The 23,310-nt window shown below is 34.2% G+C and overlaps 1 protein-coding gene across 2 annotated transcripts; it reads left to right on the top strand.

Moving 5' to 3' along the window:
• The first annotated feature begins 361 nt into the window (after positions 1-361).
• LOC146959448 (callose synthase 3-like) lies at positions 362-20,161 on the top strand. 2 transcript variants are annotated; one of them, XM_085741004.1, is made up of 43 exons: positions 362-527; positions 634-858; positions 1,302-1,402; positions 1,717-1,841; positions 1,928-2,021; positions 2,187-2,297; positions 2,388-2,504; positions 2,609-2,701; positions 3,094-3,185; positions 3,494-3,620; positions 4,611-4,748; positions 4,842-4,918; positions 5,011-5,104; positions 6,400-6,522; positions 6,672-6,789; positions 7,409-7,743; positions 7,876-7,928; positions 8,027-8,087; positions 8,642-8,723; positions 8,803-8,852; positions 8,938-9,024; positions 10,019-10,153; positions 10,242-10,336; positions 10,454-10,538; positions 10,615-10,775; positions 11,037-11,160; positions 11,252-11,352; positions 11,437-11,569; positions 11,658-11,809; positions 14,109-14,218; positions 14,309-14,434; positions 14,563-14,631; positions 14,778-14,964; positions 15,048-15,204; positions 16,138-16,257; positions 16,331-16,449; positions 16,561-16,644; positions 17,340-17,452; positions 17,553-17,782; positions 17,872-18,669; positions 18,765-18,815; positions 19,253-19,438; positions 19,727-20,161. In XM_085741004.1, the coding sequence occupies exons 2-43, from the start codon at positions 651-653 to the stop codon at positions 19,973-19,975; spliced, it is 5,871 nt and encodes a 1,956-aa protein (XP_085597130.1). In that variant the 5' UTR covers positions 362-527; positions 634-650; the 3' UTR covers positions 19,976-20,161. The 2 variants fall into 2 exon arrangements, with proteins under 2 accessions (XP_085597130.1, XP_085597129.1); XM_085741003.1 differs by having other exon boundaries at positions 362-531.
• The last annotated feature ends 3,149 nt before the right edge of the window (positions 20,162-23,310 follow it).

Genomic DNA, 23,310 nt, shown 5'->3' with positions numbered 1-23,310 from the left:
AATTTTTAAACGCAAAAAATGTAACAAATCAGGAGATACGAGTGTAAAATTTTCTTTAATTCAAATGATGGATAATTTGTACACAATGGAGTTAACAATGTTGAATCAATGGTTAATGGAAAAGAACAATAAATAAATAAATAAATAAATAGGCGGATATAACAGTAAATATTTTGTTTTAAGTTTTAATAAAGGAAAAAAAAGCCGTTAGTTTAAAATTTGAATGGAGAATTGAATGGCAGAGACGTTATTAGTACAAGAATATCGGGGCATTTGAACGGAGCGAACTCAAAGTAAAAGAGGACCCACTTGATGACTTGGCTTGACGAATATAGAATAGAAGAACTACCCTACTTCATTCAAGCCTCCACCGTTTTCTGCACCCAACAGTTACATTACAACAACACTCATTCATTCTCTGTTTTCGTGCCAAAAAAAAAAAAAAGAAAAGAAAAACATTCTCACTCACTCTCTGTCTCTCATCTCTGTCTCTTTCTTAGGGTTTTCACTCTTCTCTTCTCTCATTTGTATGTAAGTTCTTTCTTCTTCCTCATTATTATTGTAACACTAACTAAATCTTCACTTTTTTGTGAAATGCATGGTTAGTTATCATTCTGAAATCCTTGTTGTTAGATCGGTGAGAGAAGAGAATGTCGTCCAGACCGGGTCCCTCGTCGTCGTCGTCGGAGACTCAAGGACCGCCGTTGCAGAGGCGTATTACGCGGACTCAAACAGCTGGTAACCTTGGTGAAGCCATTTTTGATAGTGAGGTTGTACCTTCCTCTCTTGTTGAAATTGCTCCCATTCTTCGTGTTGCTAATGAGGTTGAAAAGACTCATCCTAGAGTTGCTTATCTATGTATGTTCCCTTTTCATTCTTCCTTAAATTGCATGCATCTTTTCTTCATTCTCATTTCTTTACTTCATTATAATTTAATGCTCTATTCTATTCGCCAAACTCACTAAGCTAGCTTACATTGTAGCTCATATCACTAACCGCTATAAATAACGCTAGAAGCTACTTGAATTAGCTCATCAAAATAAGCTATAACCTAGATTATTATCTATATGCTATTTTTTAACCAAACAGAGCCTAATTAGTTTCAGTATCATTTAATATTAATTCGCTATCTCAATTTAAGCTTTGCTATCACTGATTTTAGTATTATTCTCCACAAGCTTGGTTTTGTTTTTGAACATTTTCCCCTTTAACTGTGTGCCAAGGGCTATGTGAAACACTGTGATTATTTATTGGTGTCTGAATGATTTACTATTTTGAGGATACATGTTTTGCTATTGTAGGCCGGTTTTATGCTTTTGAGAAAGCTCATAGGTTGGACCCCACTTCAAGTGGTCGTGGTGTTCGTCAATTCAAAACTGCTCTACTTCAACGTCTAGAAAGAGTAAGTATTGACATGTTTTCCATGTCTTTCTCTTCCAAGTATAGGTCAATAATTGTATTTTGGTTTAGGAGGCAAGTATTGATTGTAAAATTTATGCCTTTCCTTTTAACTCTTTTGATATATTTCAGTAGTTTCCATAGACAATTTTAGACTGTTACTGATTTCATCCTGAAAGTTTAAGGAATGGTCTCTTCGGAACATCTTATTTACCAACCTTTTAATAAGATTTAGATGCGGTATTGCCAAAGTATTAATTTAGAACATTTCATTAAAGTTCTGTATATCTTTTTATCATTTTGATCTACATTACATAGGAAAATGATCCAACATTGAAAGGAAGGATAAAGAAAAGTGATGCCCGTGAGATGCAGAGTTTTTATCAGCATTACTACAAAAAGTATATCCAAGCTTTACAAAATGCTGCTGATAAAGCTGACCGGTATGTTGTTTATGTAGTGTACAATGTAATATGTTATGTTCCTTTTCTGTGATGTGACTAGCAGTGAGTTTGCTTCTTACTTTCAGTGCACAGCTAACCAAGGCATATCAGACTGCTAATGTTCTTTTTGAGGTTTTGAAAGCTGTTAATATGACACAATCTATGGAAGTTGACCGTGAGGTAATTTTCCCCTGCTCCTAAATATTGTTGACTCTTTTTATGTGAACCTTTATAAATATTATATTTAAATTAGTTCCCTATTTTGAATTTTTGTTTAAAAAATTTAATTTTCACTTGCATTTGTTTTCCCGAGTCATGATTGATTTTCCATCGGCATTGTAACAGATTTTGGAGACTCAAGATAAAGTTGCTGAGAAAACAGAGATCTTAGTTCCTTACAATATTCTTCCTCTTGATCCTGATAGTGCAAATCAGGCAATAATGAGATTTCCTGAGGTAGGGTCTGTAGTTTCATATATGTACATAATTCTGATCCCCATATGTTTTCGACTTTTAGCGAAAGTAATTATCCACCACTCTTTTCAGATCCAAGCTGCCGTATTTGCTCTTCGTAACACAAGGGGTCTCGCCTGGCCAAAGGACTACAAGAAAAAAAAAGACGAAGACATTCTGGATTGGCTTGGGGCAATGTTTGGGTTTCAGGTAACTCACAATCTGGAACTGGTAATTTGTTTACACACTTGGCGACTTATTTGTTTCTAACAAATTCGGCTGGACTTGTTTGCCACCTCTTGCTCAAAATACAGAAGCACAATGTGGCAAATCAGAGAGAGCATTTGATCTTATTGCTTGCAAATGTACATATAAGACAATTTCCTAAGCCTGATCAACAACCAAAGGTGAGGTTTAATTGCACAGTTTATACAACGTTTTTTCCTCTGTTTTTAATTTTAAATTCTGTAAAGAACATTTTGTCCCCCCTTTTAACATTGAAGGTGATTCCTTTCTATTCTTTTAGTTGTCATGTAGCATCTACATCTTTAAATGTGCGTGTGCGCATGTTTCTTTTGTTTTTGTTTCATAAAAGTCACGCTCGCTAGTCGCTATAATCATGAATTTGAATGCCTCTTCAAACTTTTTATATGAGTGCACTGCACTCTCTTACTGATTTTGGGAGGTGATGCCTCAATTTCCTGTGTTAATATTTTTTTCTTTCTTTTCATTATCCACAAGAATATTCATATATTGATTTGTGTTAATATGCTGTGACTTGTGCATGTTATTTGCTTAGTTGGATGAGCGTGCACTGACAGAAGTGATGAAGAAGCTTTTCAAGAATTACAAGAAGTGGTGCAAGTATTTGGGTCGAAAGAGTAGCCTTTGGTGAGAATTATGTTCCTACAATGTGGACAGATATCTATACCGTTGTTTTTTTTTAGCAAGGAGCTATTTGCTTAGCTGCATATGAGGAGTTGAGGACTAGAGAGATTTTAAACTTATTTTTCTATTTTCATTATACTTTTTATGCTGTAATATTAAATAGTCATGGACTCTTAAATTTAGTCGCGACTTTCAATTTTTAATTTGATTTTTATTTGCAGCTTGTTTGAACTCTTTTTGTCTAGCTTTCCCAAGAATTATATGTATACGTCAGTTTCTTGTGCAGCATATCTCATCAATCTACTTTGCAGGTTGCCAACCATACAACAAGAAGTGCAGCAACGTAAATTACTATACATGGGTCTTTACCTTCTAATATGGGGTGAAGCGGCCAACCTAAGATTCATGCCAGAGTGCCTTTGCTATATCTATCACCATGTAAGCTTTGTAATTTAGGCCCCGTTTGGTTTGAGCTTATTTTGAGCTTATGAAAAATAGCTTATGTAAATAAATAAGCTTTTATTTTAATTTATAATCTCTCACTAACGAAAATTGTATTTTCATAAACGGTTTTTTCATAAACTACCTTAAAAACTTATAAATAATACATAAAAACTTATTTATTTGCATAAGCTGTTTTATATAAGCTCTGAAATAAGCTAATCCAAACGGGCCCTTAAACCAACCCATGATTATGGATAGGAAGTAGAGACTTTTAGACCAAATGGGTACCCTAAAATATTATTCTCTAGGGGAAAGTTTTAACTTGTTATAGGTCTTATTTAATCATAAATTAAGGTTTGGAATATTTTGATATTTTTTTGTTTTGGATGTTGCACTAATCAATGTTTTTGTCAATTTTTTATTATTAGTTTTAATAGTAAAATGCCATTTTTTATTGATCTATAAAAAATACATCAAAGGGAACACATATAATATATGGCTAATGGATGGGTTTTAGATTTATAGAATATAGACATCAACGGGTATATGTATTAAAGTTGATATCTATGTTTGTATGAGCACATATATTTCATCCCTACTACAATGTTTAGTTACTATTCCGGGACTGTAGTTAACGATTTTATAGACATGTAGTGGGATGGTGGCCAGTAATTTTTTTTTTTTTTTTTGGTTTTGCTTGCTGTAATTTTTATAGTTTTTTGATACATTTCTGAAATAATTTTAAAAGCGGAGCTTCCTGTATTAGCAGCGCCCATTGAATTTCTTCTTAGTCCTTATCACTTGGTCATAGATGCTCAAGAATTGTATTGTATATCTAACATTTAAGTGTGTTTGGCCATATGGTTTTTGGCATTTGCCAACATTGTAGGTATAAAACGATTTCTTTGAAGGCAGCCTACTCCTTTGTTGAACTTGAATAAATATTGACATGCTTTGCGATCTTTTACATGGTGCTTCTTGTAGATGGCTTTTGAATTGTATGGTATGCTTGCTGGCAATGTTAGTCCAATGACGGGAGAGAATATTAAACCAGCCTATGGAGGTGAAGAGGAGGCTTTCTTAAGGAAAGTTGTAACCCCCATATATAATGTGATTGCAAAGGTATTTTCTGCCTTTGATTATTTCCTTCTTTTCTTTCTACTACGTTTGTGATACACAACTAAACCATGTTTTATTCATGATATTGATTAATAGGAAGCTGAAAGGAGCAAAAGAGGGAGGTCAAAGCATTCACAGTGGAGGAACTATGATGATTTAAACGAATATTTCTGGTATGAATTAGCTTAGCCTTCCTTTATTGTTTTGTCTTGAATGGTTTATTAATTATACCTGCCTAGGTGTTAACTTTCAATAAAAATTGTAGGTCAGCTGATTGTTTTCGGCTTGGTTGGCCAATGCGGGCTGATGCCGATTTCTTTTGCCTTCCAGTTGAACATCTATACTTTGATAAGTTGAAGGTAAGCATTAATTAGGATCTCTCATTTTCTCTGACTATTTATGCTTTGTTTCACCAGCATGGGCTTGTGGGAATTCCATGGATTTTATATACCCATGGATAATTTAGTTTTTCTGTATGTATGCCCTAGAGCATGTTAGGATGATGCTTCACCTTATAGATAAGTGGGAAATATGGTTTACCTCTACTATTTGATTATTTGGTAGCTTCTATGTAGATTCTCAGATTAAAATCTACTTCTTAATTATTGCTTTTATTTCATTGGTACTATAGCATTTGCATCGGACATATCTTAAATGTGTTGTAACTTGCTAGTCAACGGAACTTGGAATTATCATTTTGCTTTTATGGTACTTTTGGTGGGGACTGGGGAGTTAAGCTTTCTTGGAATCTTTTTTTAGGCGAAAGCCAAATTGATGTGGCTAATGTGGTGTAGTGCTTTTAAAAGAAACTGTCTGTGGTTTTCAAAATATTAATATTTTCTCAATTTTGGTCCGCAAATTTCAAGTTTTTATTCTATTAATTGAATAAGTTGATGGAATTTTCATAGCATTGAATAATTGGCAACTAGTTTCAAGCGGCATTACTAGTAATTATTTTCATGTTGCATTGACCTTATATTACAATATGTTTGGGGGAGAGTTTGAGAGGGAAATCTTCTCATTTCATATAAATTTTCTCTAATTTAACAATTTAGTAAGTTTTTAGAATGAAATATACAAAATGATAGATTATCATGAAAGTTAAGTTCCTATCTGTTCATTTTTATCTCTTAGTTTTAAAATGAAAAACTTACCTTCCCTTATCTTTCTCTTCAAAACTCCTTTCCAAACAAAACCCAAAGTATTCTTCAAAATGCTTTCTTATTTATTTATTTATTTAATTCTTGTATGTATCACTCAAGCAATTCCACAAATCTTAAGTCTTAATCTCTTCAAGAATTTTGTTCATAGAAGAGATAAAGAGATAAATTGTTTCTGATATTTACTAGAACACTTACAGTCCATTGAAAATTGAGTTATATATGCATTATATACTAGCTGATTATACTGGTTAAAATATCCATTCTTCTATTAAAACAGTTATTTGCATTCGCTCTAGGCTTGAATGCAGGAGTGAAAATGGGAAGTTTCTTCTATGCTTGATTAAGATTATGACACTGATTTAAAACGCTAAAGGGGTGCTGTTAAAATTTTCACTATCATACCCAAGTAAATTTGTATAGTTTATTGTGGAAAGCCTGAAACTTATATGCGACACTAGATTTTAAGCCTTGATAGAAGCTTGAATTTACAGGACAACAAGGCTGATAATAGGGACAGATGGGTTGGAAAGGGCAACTTTGTTGAGATAAGGTCATTTTGGCATATTTTCAGAAGTTTTGATCGCATGTGGAGTTTCTTCATTCTATCCTTACAGGTAATAAATACTACTTTCTATGCTAGGTTGCGATATATATATATATATATATATATATATATATATATATATTCTCCTTCCAATTAAGTATTTTTTCTTTATGTCTTGCGAAACAAGATCCATTTCTGAAAGAGCCCAGTTGTCATTAGGCCATGATTATTGTTGCTTGGAATGGACCTGGGGATCCAACTGCAATATTTAATGGTGATGTTTTCAAGAAGGCACTTAGCGTGTTTATAACAGCAGCTATATTAAAGTTTGGACAAGGCAAGTGACAGCCAATTTTACTAGAATATATATATTCTGCTAGATGCTGCTCAATAGCCAGTTTTATCCATTTTGTATTTCGTGATCTGCGTTACTATATAAAATTGCAGCCTACTCTACTACATTGTCTTAGATTCTAGAGCCTTTTGTTCTTGAGATTTTAATGATTGGTTGACAAGCAATAGGTTTAACTACTGAAACAAATTTTGTTCAGGAAATTTTGTGGTTTTTTGTTGCTTATTTTACAGACGCTTTTAAAAATTTGATGGTCGTACAGTTTCTGCGCACAAAGTAGGCAGAGAGAGCAGACTGCAAAATGTTTGTAGAATTTAGTAGTGGAAAAAATAGGATGGCAGGGAAGCTTTTTTCCCATTGTTATAGACCAGCACTAGCCGACGGTCTGTTTATTTTGTTTAAATGTTAGTGAAAATATCTGATTGCTGGCATCATGCAGTAATTGAAACATCCAAAACCGGCAAGAACCTAATTTCCACAAAATACCCTACTTTTTTTTTCTTCAACTTATTTTACTTTCAGGTTTTCTCTCATGGGAACTATCTTAGCATTATATAAAGAGCAGGTTGTTTTACTTTTTCTTATTTTATGTTAATGTGGGCAGCTATTCTTGATGTGACCCTCAATTGGAAAGCGCAACGGAGTATGTCAATGCATGCTAAGTTAAGATACATTCTAAAAGTCGTTTCAGGTGCAGCATGGGTGATTGTTTTATCTGTCACTTATGCTTATACTTGGGACAATCCTCCTGGCTTTGCTCAATCCATCCAAAGTTGGTTTGGAAGCAATTCTCATTCGCCTTCAATGTTTATATTGGCTGTTGTTGTATATCTGTCACCAAATATGCTAGCTGCCATATTGTTTCTGTTCCCACTCATTCGCCGTTTTCTTGAGAGATCGAATTATAGGATTGTGATGCTAATGATGTGGTGGTCGCAGGTAGGTGATATGAAAACTCTGGTTTTTATATATATCATTTGATTTGGTACATCGAACAATAGTTGTTTTGTGCTATTAAAACTGAGATATATAGACTCTAACTTGGTGGTTTTGTTGCCTTGTACTTGACAGCCCCGTCTCTATGTCGGTAGGGGGATGCATGAGAGCACATTTTCCCTTTTCAAGTAAGAAACTAGAGTTTAAAAAGTTTCCCTTTGTTCTGTCTGGGTGATGTAACTTTCCTTGGAATGTGATGTTAACATGTCATCCCTTATAATCGCAGGTACACAGTTTTTTGGGTTCTCTTGATAATTACAAAGTTAGCATTCAGTTACTATATAGAGGTAATTCCTTTTGATTCATGACTTCCGAAATTTCTCACAAATCACAATTGTGAGAATGGATATGCATGTCTTTTTTGGTCCTTATAACTGGGCATATCTCTTATCCAGGTGCGATATTAAGTATTAACCCCTCACCCCTCCCCAAATGACCAAACCATATAAGGACCATTTTGGCCATATCTCTAGTCAATATGAGATCTAAACATTTCCCGTCGTCCTTGCCCTGGTTCTTGTATTTCTGTAAACTACCTTTATAAATTTGGATGGTTCTACTATTTTGTTTTAATAACCAATGACCTTCACTTTTTCATTCTGTTTGTCTGTTGCTATAGATAAAATATTTGATGGAACTACAAAAGCCCTAGTTTCTGTAAGATGAAAACTTTGGTGGGACCTATAAAATCTGTACCATAATTCATCTGTTTCGTGAATCAATTTTGGTTGTTTAACTATGTCTCATATCGCACAAGCTATACCATAGAAGCAACTATTGTGTGGTTAAAACAATAAATCAATTTGACTTTTTTAACGGGCTGTGTATTTTATTTTTGTAGATAAAACCTCTGGTGGGACCTTCAAAGGATATAATGAATGTACATATCTCGCATTTTCAGTGGCATGAATTCTTTCCACGAGGTAGATGGCTTGAACACTAGGGGTTTTTCATATTATTTCATTTTTCCACAGATGAATTCATAAATTGTGCACTTTGCAGCTCGAAAAAATATAGGTGTTGTGATTGCACTTTGGGCTCCAATTATTTTGGTATGTCTTCAAAATATATTTAATTCAGTTGCTCTGTCAATAAGTACCACATTACATACTGATTTATCCATTTTTTCCTTTTCAGGTCTACTTCATGGATACCCAGATTTGGTATGCCATATTCTCAACTTTATTTGGTGGTATTTATGGAGCATTCCGTCGTCTCGGTGAGGTTAGTAGATTTTCCCACACGTATATTCTCTTTTAGTGGTTTCGTTTGGATACTTTGTTTTTATTGGTTGTTGTTTTGTACATACTTTGGTGGGAATCTAAAGAAGCATGGATGTGTTCTTCCACACTAGATGTTTTTGTTCATGCTGCTTTCCTCCTTTACCATCCGCCCCCCCCCCCCCCCCCCCCCACAAATGCGTAGCATTTCTTCAAGTTCAAGCAATGTTGTCTGTCCATTTATATCACACAGTCATTTGTTTGTTGGTTATAACTGTCAGAACATTCCTCGAGTCTCATAATGTGGTTATTTTTGCCTTATTATTTTCTTTCAATTTCAAGTTAAGTCAATGTTTTGAGTAGTTGTAAATAAAATTAAGTATTTTTGCTATGGTTGTAGAAGATTTTCATTGGTTTATACGCTTTTATACTGATATGATGTGCATTATGGTGGTCGTGTGCTGTTTGTTTTCCTTGCTTTATTGGTCTTGCCACAACACTAGCAAATGATACTTATGATTAATATATTATATGTGCATATCTTTTATAGTGTATCATTTGAGATTCGTGCTTTATTTTATCATATTATGGAATTTCATAACTTAGTTATAGGTTTTGTGGTGCCTTTTTCCGTTTGAGTTTGGTTTTCTTGTTCTAGCAGTTTTAGTAGGTATCTCGTGCATTGCATGGTTTTTCAATGTCAGATAAAAAGCATTAAAACAGAAAACATTTGAAGTTGAAAATGAGGATATGCATGATTAAATATGGGATATTGAAATATACATGTTATTCATGTTAGAAATAAGATATGAAACTAAGCCAATGTCTAGTACACGTACTCCAGTTTACTATATACATGTGGATCAGGGTGGCTGAGTTCCAAGGATTTCAATTCCATGATTTAATTATTTATCATAAAAATTGTTTGTTCCTGAGATAATTCCACCATTTCCTGCTCAGCTTTTTCCAAACCTAATCATTTTGTTGTTTGGTTTCAGATAAGGACACTGGGAATGCTTAGATCTCGTTTTGAATCATTGCCTGGTGCCTTTAATGCCTGTTTGATCCCAGAGGAAAAGAGTGAGCCAAGAAAGAAAGGATTAAAAGCAACTTTATCTCGCAGATTTGACCAGGTTAATTATTTTATCATCACTTTCTTGGACCTGTGATTAAAAATTAAAGCATCTATACTTGAAATTTACTTTTCCTTTATTGATACAGATCCCATCTAACAAGGGTAAGGAAGCAGCAAGATTTGCACAACTTTGGAACCAAATTATCACTAGTTTTAGAGAGGAAGATCTTATCAGTAATAGGTAAATCTGCAGGGGACATTTGTGTTTCTGGTTCTTGATATTTTCTTCTCTCTATCGATACTGGATAGAGTAATATATTTTTTGACTATACTTTGCTGAGGTGGTTATACTGTTCAGGGAAATGGACCTTTTGCTTGTGCCTTATTGGGCCGATCCCGAGTTAGACCTAATACAGTGGCCACCATTTCTACTTGCTAGCAAGGTTAAATTATTTGGAGTTTTACTTTTAAAGTTTGCTGCCTTGATGTCCATTAATAGTTATCTATCTGCTTTTGTAGATTCCAATTGCGTTGGATATGGCTAAGGATAGCAATGGAAAGGATCGAGAGCTGAGAAAAAGAATAGAGTTCGACAACTATATGTCTTGTGCTGTTCGGGAGTGTTATGCTTCATTTAAGAGTATTATTAGGTACTTGGTTCAAGGAGATCGTGAGAAACAGTAAGTCCTTCAAAACAGTGCCATGCAGTTGTTTACTTGGTTGTTGATGTGTGCAGCAGTAGTTTGAATGATATTTTTTAGTAGGTAGTATTTCTAAGTTGATCCAAATTATAACAGATACTATTTGTTCAGATAAAAATACTTTTGAAAATGACCAGTTTCCTTATCTTTTATGCTTTATCTTTTAAACATCTAACTGACTTCTGAATTCATTGTTTATCTAAAACCTATTTTCAATATTTTTGGCGCCTTTTGTTTCAGGGTTATAGAATACATTTTATCAGAGGTAGACAAACATATTGAAGCTGGTGATCTAATAAGTGAATTCAAACTGAGTGCGCTTCCTAGCCTCTATGGGCAATTTGTTGCGCTAATCAAATATTTGGTAACTTTTGAACACACCTTTATGAAATTTACATTCTAGTTTTTGAATATGTAGCTGGTAAAAATCTTATCCAGCGGATTATTCAATGCAGCTGGACAATAAGCACGAAGACAGGGACCAAGTTGTGATTCTATTCCAGGACATGCTGGAGGTGGTGACAAGGGATATAATGATGGAGGATCATCTACTCAGGTGATGATAGTCCTAAAGTCTCTACATCTTTAAATGATATTCTTTATCTTCTATGATTATGATTGTATTATTTTGCATGTATAGCTTGGTAGATTCAATCCATGGAGGATCTGGACAAGAGGGGATGCTTCTTCTTGAGCAGCAACACCAGTTATTTGCATCTGAAGGGGCAATCAGGTTTCCAATTGAACCTGTTACAGAAGCTTGGACAGAGAAGGTTTGCTACTAATCAATTGGCCCTGATGAGGACTGGAACAGTGAAGTTGATATCTGATGATCTTTAACTCTATGTTTGATATTTTCAGATTAAACGCCTTCACCTTCTGCTTACAACAAAAGAATCAGCAATGGATGTACCATCTAACTTAGAAGCCAAAAGGCGTATTTCGTTTTTCTCAAATTCACTGTTTATGGACATGCCTACAGCACCCAAAGTTCGCAACATGCTGTCATTCTCGTAAGCATTATTTTAGTTCTAAATATTTAGCTATGCTTTTACTATGAAACATGTGAGGCATCAAGCCATTTTATCTGACAGTAAGGCCTTTCATATCATGCTGAAGTTTCAAGACTTGTCCTTTTGTTATCAAATTTTACTCTTTTGCAATTAGTTCTTTCTCAGAGCTAAATCTGCACAAATGAGGAATAAAAAACGTGGAATAGGAGTCAAATCTACTAAAGAGTGAACGTTAGAGGACATATAGCCTATTTTAAATCACACAAAATATGGGTTATCAATATGTTGTGAGTTCTTGCATTTCATGGGTAAAACACCTGCAGGCTATATAGATAGATAGAGCACTCCATCTCAAATCCACAAAAGGGAGAAAACCCTTATTCAAAATGGCTGGAAGTTTGACTATGGAAGCTTATACACTGTTCCTCTGTTTGGTTACCCGTTTGCGCATCCCAAACTCACGTTTAGACCCTTAAACGTGATTTTTCTCTTTTACTGGCATGTTTGGTTTCCTCTCCAATAATTGATTCTGCCTTCTAGAATCAATTCTACAAGAAGCCAGAAATCCTAGCTTCTACATTCAGCCCAAATCAATTCACTATTTTTTGTCAGTTTGCCTTTTCCGAATTCTTTTTATTCCTTCACTGCCCTTATTAACAACCATGAAAGTCTCCTACCACTTTCAAAACTTCAACGAGAGAGAATGAATGCCTTGATTATGTCTTGGATCTACTCTAGGAAACTGCTAAAGATAACTGTTTGTATTGCTATTGATTTCGTTGAATCTGGTTAAATGAGGGAAACTACAATCGCCTCAGGAATTCAAGTTGTTACTATAAAATTCAACTAACAACATCTTTGCCTCAGGATGTGGTTAGATTTTTGACAATTTGTTGAAGGAGGGAAGAGTTTAGACAAAAAAAAAAAAAAAAAACTACAATCAAAGCTCCTACCATTTTGGTCTATGTTTAACATGTTGCCTGATGAATTCTTTGATGTTTCTAGCTACTAAGTCCAGAATTGAGGTTACTGGTTTTCGGTCCAATTTTTAGTGTTTTATCGTTGAAGGAAATTTTCTTGCCTTGGAGGTGTTTGATATAATGTTTCACAAGCATATGGCAGTATATGGAAATTGTATTAGGCCCTTTTTAGTAATTTACACATCCACAATCAATTTTAATTCAAACTATCCAAACAACATTTTTGACATGAATCACTTTTACTTTGAAGTTATCCAAACATAAATCAATTTACTGGAAACTCACTTTTAACTAAAATCAATTCTACAAAATCAATTCTTTCAAAATCAATTTTCGCCACCGCAGAACCAAACACACATGAAAACTATGTACATATAGTAATTGTCAGAAGGTCAACTTTATAATGTTGTATGTTTTGGGTGTTAGCTTTGTCACATGAGAGACACAAAAACTGCAGTAACAAAGTCAAGTGTTGAGGCGTAATTTGTGAGTTGCTATATATAAAAATTGTACTCGATAACTGTAAGGTAAAGTATGAAAGTTCAATGAGATTGTTCTTTCAACATTACTCGTAATCTAGTTCAACATGACATGACAAAACATATTAAGATATCGACCAATAGTTCATTAAAGAGAAGTTAGATAGTGGGTTGATTACATCTACTACATTCCTTCTTGACATCAGTTGGCAACTGTACCAGCCAAAGGTTTGTCATCAGACCTTGCATACTGAAATGATTGATATATTTTCATTAGATTTTGAGGTAGTGTTGATATGTAAATAGCAATATTTTAGGCTATAATGTTTCTTTCTTGCCTTTCTGTCCTTTTTATTTTTTTTGTATATTTGTCTGGAAAACGATAGTTATGAGGACATGATTTTATTTATGTTTTCCTTGATTGTCATATACATTGTTGACTTCCTAACACAGCCCTCTACGTTTATCTGGGCTTGAGACCGACTATGTATAGATTTGCAACAAAGCACAATATAGGCAAGATTAAGAAAGATTTAGAGGACTATGGTTTGGCTAGATGCAGCCATGACCGCTTGAGGTAGAGTTAGACTAAGAAAAACTCTAGGCAAAACAATTTAAAAAGATTGAGAGGTCAATGATTTGGCTATTGAAATTATTTATTATAAGCGTTGTTTGATCCATGTATCCTACTCCACCTAGTAATATAAATTTGTGGTTGCCGTTGTTTCTTGATTGTCATTTATTAGGATTAGTCTATATAATAGTATTAGGGCTTGTACTTTTAAATCATCAAACAATATTTAGTTTCTCTAATATTCTATTTCAACTTGAACTTTGCAGGGTTTTAACTCCATACTACACAGAAGAGGTTCTCTTTTCTTTGCGTGAGTTGGAGTCACCCAATGAAGATGGTGTTTCAATACTTTTCTACTTACAAAAGATCTTTCCAGGTGTTCACCCTTAACCCAAAAATCACTGTTGTATTTATGTTAACGTTCAAGGGTGGGTATTAATGTATTTCTTGGTAATTTGGACTTCAGATGAATGGAACAACTTTCTGCAGCGAGTGAATTGTTCCAACGAAGAGGAACTTAAAGAATATGATGAGTTAGAAGAAGAGCTTCGTCGCTGGGCATCATACCGAGGACAAACTTTGACCAGAACTGGTTTTTTCCCTCCCTTTCTATGTTTATATGAAACTTGAGTGCTGCTCCTTTACAATTATGTCCTATCCTTAGTATAAACTGCCTATTGCTTATCATTACAATTGATGGAAGAATTTTTATTGATGCAGTTAGAGGAATGATGTACTACAGAAAAGCCTTGGAGCTCCAGGCTTTTCTCGATATGGCCAAAGATGAAGGTGACTAATACTTCGTTTGGAATGAGATCAAATATTTTTGTAGAAGTTGCTTTTAATTTGGTTTTAAAGCGAATAGTAGATGAATTTTTTGCTTGAAACTAACCGCTTAATTTTTCTTTTCCAAACGCAATGATATGAATGTACAGATTTGATGGAAGGCTATAAAGCCATAGAAAACTCAGATGATAACTCAAGGGGGGAAAGATCATTATGGACACAATGTCAAGCTGTAGCTGATATGAAATTCTCATATGTGGTATCGTGCCAACAATATGGGATTGACAAGCGATCTGGTGCTGCTCGTGCACAGGACATATTGAGGCTTATGGCAAGGTAAATGTCCAAGGTTAATTGTACTACTGGCCTTTATGTTTGTTTTTACCAATTAGTGGGTTTACATGTTTTTCGTTTGGTAGATATCCTTCACTCCGAGTCGCCTATATTGACGAGGTAGAGGAACCTAGCAAAGAGAGACCAAAAAGGATCAGTAAGGTTTATTACTCCTGCTTGGTGAAGGCTATGCCAAAATCCAGTAGTCCCTCCGAGACAGAGCCCGAGCAATGTTTGGACCAGGTAAGTGCATCTGATAATTAAAGGATGCAAATAATTTCCTCTGTTTTTTTTTTTTTTTTTTTTTTGCTATCAGTAATTCGTTTTTGATGAAAAATGAAGTTTTTTATCATACGTAAAAGAGGAAAAATACAACCACAGGAGGACACTGAATCTTTTGAAAAGTGGAACAAGAAAAACTAAAAATACAGCAAAGCTTCCAATCTCTCTGCATATCTATTAGATAACAACTCCCATTAAGCACCCACGTGCGAAACAACAAACTTGACTGCCGCATAACTGCAAACTGCTTGATTTGTCTGTACAAATATTTATATCAGAACTCTTGTTTCACTGCTATTAGCTAACTCCTTTATTACTTTGTTGATTGATTGTAACCAAGCTCTTGATAAGAGATTAAATGTGTATAATCACTTCTCTCAATTTCTCTTTCATCTGACTTAAATAGAGCCCTAACAGTTAAGGACAGGTTCGAATTTTGATATTGTATTATCTTTATGTAACCACTCTGTTTAGTTTACTCATATATGAATAATCCTGTTTAGGCTTTTATCATGACTGTTAAAACTGAATATAGCAAACATGATCCCATCATATGGGGATCGAATCAAAACAGAATTCGCTATCTAGGGAAACTAGGATCCTATCAAATAAATCAAATAGTAAATGCAAATTATTTTTTACAATCAACATGAACAATATTTTCCTCCAATTGTGCCTCTTCATAAATAAAAATCTAGTTTTTATAAAGAAACTGATTTCTCATTTTGTTACATCAATCTATAGTTATACTATTTGCATAGGACTAAATACAATTCTGGAGTTTGCAATGTTGCATAAGCCAACATCCTTTTCCCGCCATAATTGTTCTTTCATTATTCATCTATCAATGTCTTGGTTCAAACTCTGCATTTGATTGTTTTAAATTTTAATCAGGTCATATATAAAATAAAGCTTCCTGGGCCAGCTATTTTGGGTGAGGGTAAACCTGAAAATCAGAATCATGCCATAATGTTCACACGCGGAGAAGGCTTGCAAACAATAGATATGAACCAGGTATAATATTTTTATAAGCACAAAATTATAAGGTCTGATATCATTCCGTGTGATTGAATTTCCTCCTTTACAGGATAATTACATGGAAGAAGCTTTGAAAATGAGGAATCTGTTGCAAGAATTCCTTAAGAAGCATGATGGAGTGAGGTACCCAAGTATTCTTGGACTTCGGGAGCATATATTTACTGGAAGGTAAAGGCATTTTTTCTTCATACTGATTTGTTTTTATACTGCATAAAAAACTTTTGCAACTGAAATTCACAATTTATGAGTGCCTGACATAATTTTGCTCTGAATTTTCAGTGTTTCTTCTCTTGCATGGTTCATGTCAAATCAGGAAACCAGTTTTGTGACAATTGGTCAGAGATTGTTAGCTAATCCACTGAGGTACGTTCTCATTCTCGTTCTTGTTTCTGTGTTATTTGGGTTGTGAAAAGTGATCTATGACTGAAAAGAACTGAGAGAATAAGGGTCTATGTTTGGGAGAGAAAACAAATGCATGGCTGGTAAGGGTGGCTGAAGTTACATTGTTAAAAGGTTTATTGTTACAAAACCTCAAGTCTTGATAGACGGTGAACACCAAACAAAACTCTTGATCTTCCTCTTTGGATAACTGATATAAACTTGAGCAACCTAAAAACATAAAATATTACTCTTTAACCGTCTTTGTCAAATTGGAACGTGGATGTTGCTATCTTCTACTGTTTTGACACATATTTTGTAGAGTTCTGGTTGCTGTTATTCTCCAATCCTAGTACTTATAAGAAAACCATAGTTTATGTTCCTGCTGAAGCTATATACCGACACAGGCAATCTGATTACATGAGTAGAGAAAATCCAAGTACTAACTGATCATTGAGTTTAAATAATCTTTGATGGCTAAATGGGCAATATAAACGTTAGAAAAGTTTGGTATATTTTCCTTGTTAGACATTATTTTAGATCTACATTTGAATTTTCATTATGCTATATATATATATATATATATATATATATATATATATATATATATATATATATATATATATATATATATATATATATATGTATGTATGTATATATGTGTGTGTGTGATTATGTAGGGTTCGCTTCCACTATGGGCATCCTGATGTCTTCGATAGGATTTTTCACCTCACAAGAGGGGGTGTAAGCAAAGCCTCCAAAGTTATCAATTTGAGTGAAGATATATTTGCTGGTAAAGTGATGTCTATCTCCCAAAAAAGAGCTGTTCGAATCTTACCTTAATTTGCTTTTTCTGTACAATCTTCATTTGAATTTCATTATGTTATTTGCAGGGTTTAATTCTACCCTTCGCGAAGGAAATGTTACTCATCATGAGTACATACAAGTTGGGAAAGGAAGAGATGTGGGTCTCAACCAGATTTCTATGTTTGAAGCAAAGATAGCTAATGGCAATGGAGAGCAAACACTGAGTCGAGATGTATACCGACTTGGCCACCGATTCGACTTCTTCAGAATGCTGTCTTGTTATTTCACAACAATTGGGTTTTACTTCAGCACTCTTGTATGTCACCACCAAAGTAACTCTTATTTAGTTCTTTTTATCACAATCTTTTCTGAACCGTTTTCTTTTCTTGTTTAAACTTTGAGCAGATTACTGTTCTCACTGTGTATGTATTCCTCTATGGTCGCCTTTATCTTGTTCTTAGTGGGCTTGAAGAAGGTTTGAGTACACAGAAAGCCATTCGAGATAATAAGCCTCTTCAAGTGGCTCTCGCATCACAGTCCTTTGTTCAAATTGGGTTTTTGATGGCTTTGCCTATGTTGATGGAAATCGGCTTGGAAAGGGGATTCCGAACTGCTCTTAGTGAGTTCATATTAATGCAGTTGCAGTTGGCTCCAGTTTTCTTCACATTTTCGCTTGGGACAAAGACTCACTATTATGGAAGGACGTTGCTTCATGGAGGTGCAAAATATAGACCTACTGGCCGAGGGTTTGTGGTTTTCCATGCTAAATTTGCTGACAACTATAGACTTTACTCCCGTAGCCACTTTGTCAAGGGTATTGAGCTAATGATTTTGCTCATTGTATACCAAATTTTTGGCAATGGTTATAGGAGTGGGCTTTCATATCTGTTGATTACAACACCAATGTGGTTTATGGTGGGCACCTGGCTTTATGCTCCCTTCTTGTTCAATCCTTCTGGGTTTGAGTGGCAAAAGATTGTCGATGATTGGACTGATTGGAATAAATGGATTAGCATCCGAGGCGGTATAGGTGTACCGCCTGAAAAGAGTTGGGAATCCTGGTGGGAGGAGGAACAAGAGCATCTAAAATATTCAGGAATGCGCGGAATCATAGCCGAGATATTGTTATCTTTGCGTTTTTTCATTTATCAGTACGGTCTTGTTTATCACTTAAACTTTACGAAATCTACAAAAAGTGTCCTGGTAAGTCTTTTGACTTGTTTTGTTCCCTTTCCCGACTATCTATCTCACTCTCATAATTTGGAATGTTAAATGGATATCTTTTTTCTTGCCTACAGGTCTATGGCATATCATGGTTGGTGATCTTTCTAATATTAGTTGTCTTGAAGGTTAGAAGCAAGCTAGTTTTTATATTGTTGGGCATGTTAAAAACTTAAAATTGTTCATGAGATATATGATTTCTCAATATAATCATTAGGGGCTGTTACTAGCCTTTGCTCCTTGGTTGGACACGTGGTAGGGTTATCTTATGTAATATTTATTCATCATGAAGACAAAAGCTTGTTCCCTTTCTTACCCATATAGTCCGTATTAGAATCCTTGGTACTTTTAACAATTCCTTATGCCGGAAAAAAAAATCAGAATATTATTTTAATTATTATCAAAGTACGAGCACCAATCTATATTTATAAGCTAAGTATTAACTATATGGGCCAGGCAACTGGGTCTGTGACAACTAATACAAATTAATTACAATAATTATTTACAATACCATATTAATGAAGCCCATTCCACTTTCTTATTTTCTTTTTTCGTGTTTTTTCAGACGGTGTCTGTTGGGAGAAGGAAATTTAGTGCAGATTTTCAACTTGTCTTCCGGCTAATGAAGGGATTAGTATTCGTGACTTTTGTCTCAATTCTAGTGACCATGATTGCCCTTGCCCACATGACATTGCAGGACATTGTTGTTTGCATTCTTGCCTTCATGCCAACTGGTTGGGGAATGCTACAGGTGAACGTTCTTTCCTTTTGCAAAATTATTTATTAGTTTTTAAGAAATATGCTAAATCCTTATCCATGAATATGAGCAAAGCATTTGCATTGCATGCAATGACTCTTGGAACAGTATGCTTTTGTATTCCCATTTTTTCTTCCTTTCTGTTATGAAATCTTGGGGTAGTCTATCAGTAAAGATATATTTCTTTTACAACTGCTGCAGTGCCCTTATTTTATTTCTCTTGAACTTGCATGGTTTTGTGTGTGGTTTTCCTAGTATCATTTTGATTTCATTATCATGCAGATTGCACAAGCATTAAAGCCTCTAGTACGCCGAGGTGGATTTTGGGAATCAGTAAAAACTCTAGCACGTGGTTATGAGGTTATCATGGGTTTGCTCTTGTTCACTCCTGTTGCCTTCCTGGCCTGGTTTCCTTTTGTCTCAGAATTTCAGACACGTATGCTTTTCAATCAAGCATTTAGCCGAGGTTTACAAATTTCTCGTATTCTTGGGGGCCAAAGGAAGGGTCGCTCCTCTCGCAACAAGGAATAGTTGTTACTCTGCAAGGCGGCTTAAACCATATATGGCTTGTTGTGCAACCTTGTAACGTTATAAGTAGTTGTAGGTTGTAGCCTGTAGCTGTAAGAATGAGATTAGATCATAGGCTTTAATTTTATTACAGAAATATATTATTCCGAACATCAATGAAAGTTATTCAAGTTAAATTTGACTCAAGTACTTAGACGTCTCTTCAAAACTCTTCATTTAAAATACACCCCTACCTGTATAGATCTCGGAATTGGATTAATTTCAGTTGGTGGGTGCTGTCACGTGCAGTCTGCACCTTTGAACCGTCCAATCAAGATCAGACGGTTTAGATCTTTAAACAAATTTTGATTTTTGCTCAATATAAAATTTATGTTGAAGTCTAGACCGTCCAATCTTTGATCGGATGGCCTCAAGCTTGCCGACTGCATGATTGCGACTTCCATTTCTTAACTATTTGGGTCCCCCCCCCCCCCCCCCAATTACATTTCAATTTTGGATCAATCTTTGTTTCTTTTCTATCTCTCTCGTTCACTGTTTGTGATTTCAACCTTCAGACTTTAAATTTTTATTCATTCCATTTCACAATGAGAAACATTTATTACATTTTTGGGCATGACTAATGAGTACTTTAAGGACATTGGTTAAGGAGCTATCAAAAGAAAATTGTCTTAAAAATGCATATTAAACAATGGTGTCGTTTAATTTGGGAAAGGCTAGTTTTTCCCCATCATGGGAAAGTTAGTTTTTAACCATTAGATTAAATAGGGTACACAATTTTATCATGGTCTCTCAACATCAAATTTTTCCCATATCATCTTCCACCACCACCCTTCTCCCCTAAAAATACCAATATATTTATAACAAAAAAAAAAAAAAACAAACAAAAGTACATTTGCTTGTTTATCATTACAAAATCCGCATAATCAAAAAATTTTAAAAATAATAAATGAATTAATCCTACGTAATTTCTTATTTGTACAACAGCAGTGGAAGAGTAACTAAGTTATTTCAATTGCAATGTTCTTCAAACAAGGGTTGAGCAAGATAATGTAGAAGGATCATACAAAGCAGGAAGAAGATACTTCCTTCCATTATCACCATGAGCATTGAAACTAGCACCAGTAGTATAATAAACAAAAGGGTTTGTTGCAGTTCCGGCTAAAGGAGATAGAAAGGAGAGATCTAGGTGTTAAACATGATGGTGGTGGTGGTTATGATGGTCTTGTACGGAGAGAGAAAGGAGAGAGGAGGAGGTAGAGAGAGAAAGTGAGAAATCTAGTATTGAGGGAGTATGATAAAAGTGTATTCTTCATTGAATCTAATGGTTAAAACTTACTTTCCCATGATGGGAAAGAAGTTTGCTTTCCCAAATTAAACGGCACCTTAAACAATTGCAAATGTAATAATCAAACTTTTTTCTTTGGGGTAATAGTCACTTTTATCTCTTTTGATTCTTTAAACAACATTTTTTTAACCCTTTGGTTATCAGGGGAAAGAGACATTGATTTTTTAAACAATATTTTATCAAGTACACTTGTTAGCATTTCTCATGTGGGTACCCATGATTTTTCTTCAACACTCAATTATTTATTTATGATAGTAATTATTCTTTTATACTAACAATGAATCAATTCAAGTGGTAAGAGCCTTAGATTGTTGTGTATGGAGAAAATTCGATTTTGAGGGGAGAACCCACCTTATGTGTCCTATATGTTTTCTGATGGAGATTAGTCACCGTTAAATAATGTTGGAAACTTCCTATCAATAATAACAGGGTAACAAATTTTGTCAAAAAAAAAAAAAACAGGGTAACAAAAAATATTTATGCATCTTAGTACAAAAAATAGTTGTATGCAAAATTATGTATCAATTTATAATTAATAATTATATTAAAAACTAAAACATATATTATTAACTAGTTGAGAAATTATGTTAATTTGTTTGATAATTTTTGTAGATGGGTTTATTTAAAAAAAAAATTAGAAATTGAGTTATCCGATTTTAATGTAATTTAATACATGCTGACTTTCTTTGCATTTCCGCGGAGAAACTAAAATGTGTGGGTGGGACTCTCAATAATACTTTCTCTTCTCTCTTTTTTTTAGTTGTGTCAAACTCAAACCATAAAATACATTCATTTTTTTTGGCTAAAATATGGTTTTGGTCCTTGCAAATATGCCTCGTTTTGGTTTTAGTCTCTGTAATTTTTTTTTTTTTGTAGTTTTTGGTCTATGCAAATATGTCTTGTTTTGGTTTTGGTCCCTGACTCCACTTTTGTGATGATTTACACACGTGGCACATGATGACTGAACCCATTTATTAGAAAAATAGTCCGTGCAAAATATTTTGATTTTTAAAAAGGTCCCTGCAAAATATTTTGTTTTTGAAAATAGTCCCTAGAGGGACTATTTTCAAATGCAAAATATTTTGCAGGGACTAAAAACTACAAAAAAAAAATTATAGGGACTAAAACCAAAACGAGACATATTTGCATGGACCAAAACCATATTTTAACTTTTTTTTAATGATTCTCTCTTGTATCTCTTCTGCATGTAGTTCTTTCTTTCATAACAAACGAGTTGTAAATGAAGATGTGTACTAAAGCTAAGACACTTAGACTCTTGTTTGTGAATGTGGAGGAGGGCGAGCTTTAAAAAAAAATATTAGGAGAAAGTAGAAGGAAAGAATGGATTTTGAGAGGGAAGGATTTTGAGTTCATTTTTTTTGGTAATACAAAATTTCATAGTATTGGATGAGAACTTTGAAGAGTTTTGTAGAACTTCGATAAATTCTTCGAAGTCTTCACACATTGTTATAATACACTAAATATTAAAAATTGGATTAATTAAGTTTTTAGTCCTTATAAATATTCACATTTTGTTTTTAGTCTCTACAAAATAAAATCACAATTTTTAGTCCCTGTGACATTTTCCTTAAGCATTTTAGGGACTAAAAATGCTGATGAAAATTTTTTATATGGACTAAAAATGCTGTTGGAAAATTTTATAGGGACTAAAAATGTTGATGGAAAATTTTATAAGGACTAAAAAGTGTGATTTTATTTTGTAGGGACTAAAAACAAAATTCTGAATATTTATAGGGACCATTTACTTAATTAACCCTTAAAAATATATTAAACACATACATTCTCTACAAAATCACTCTCCCATAAGGTAAAATATTACTCTTCCCCCCTTAGCCCTCATCTTTCCTCCCCTCAAACTTGAAAACGGAGCCTGAAGACACCACAAGCTTCTTCCTCCTCCAAGCACAAGGGAGAAAACCATTTCACCTAAGCAAACAAATTGACCAAAATCGTTTAAGACGAATACCAATCC

This window comes from Medicago sativa, chromosome 1 (genome assembly GCF_051527215.1).
Source record: "Medicago sativa cultivar Bolivia chromosome 1, Bolivia_mono, whole genome shotgun sequence".
In the NCBI taxonomy this organism is placed as follows: domain Eukaryota; kingdom Viridiplantae; phylum Streptophyta; class Magnoliopsida; order Fabales; family Fabaceae; genus Medicago; species Medicago sativa.
The sequence above is the reverse complement of the archived record's forward strand: the minus strand, read 5'-3'. Positions and strand labels throughout refer to the sequence as shown.

Coding starts and splice junctions, on each gene's coding strand:
- LOC146959448 (XM_085741004.1), top strand. CDS start 651: ATGTCGTCCAGACCGGGTCCCTCGTCGTCGTCGTCGGAGACTCAAGGA. Junction 4,919..5,010: donor GATTTAAACGAATATTTCTG/GTATGAATTAGC, acceptor TAAAAATTGTAG/GTCAGCTGATTGTTTTCGGC. Junction 15,205..16,137: donor CCGAGCAATGTTTGGACCAG/GTAAGTGCATCT, acceptor AATTTTAATCAG/GTCATATATAAAATAAAGCT.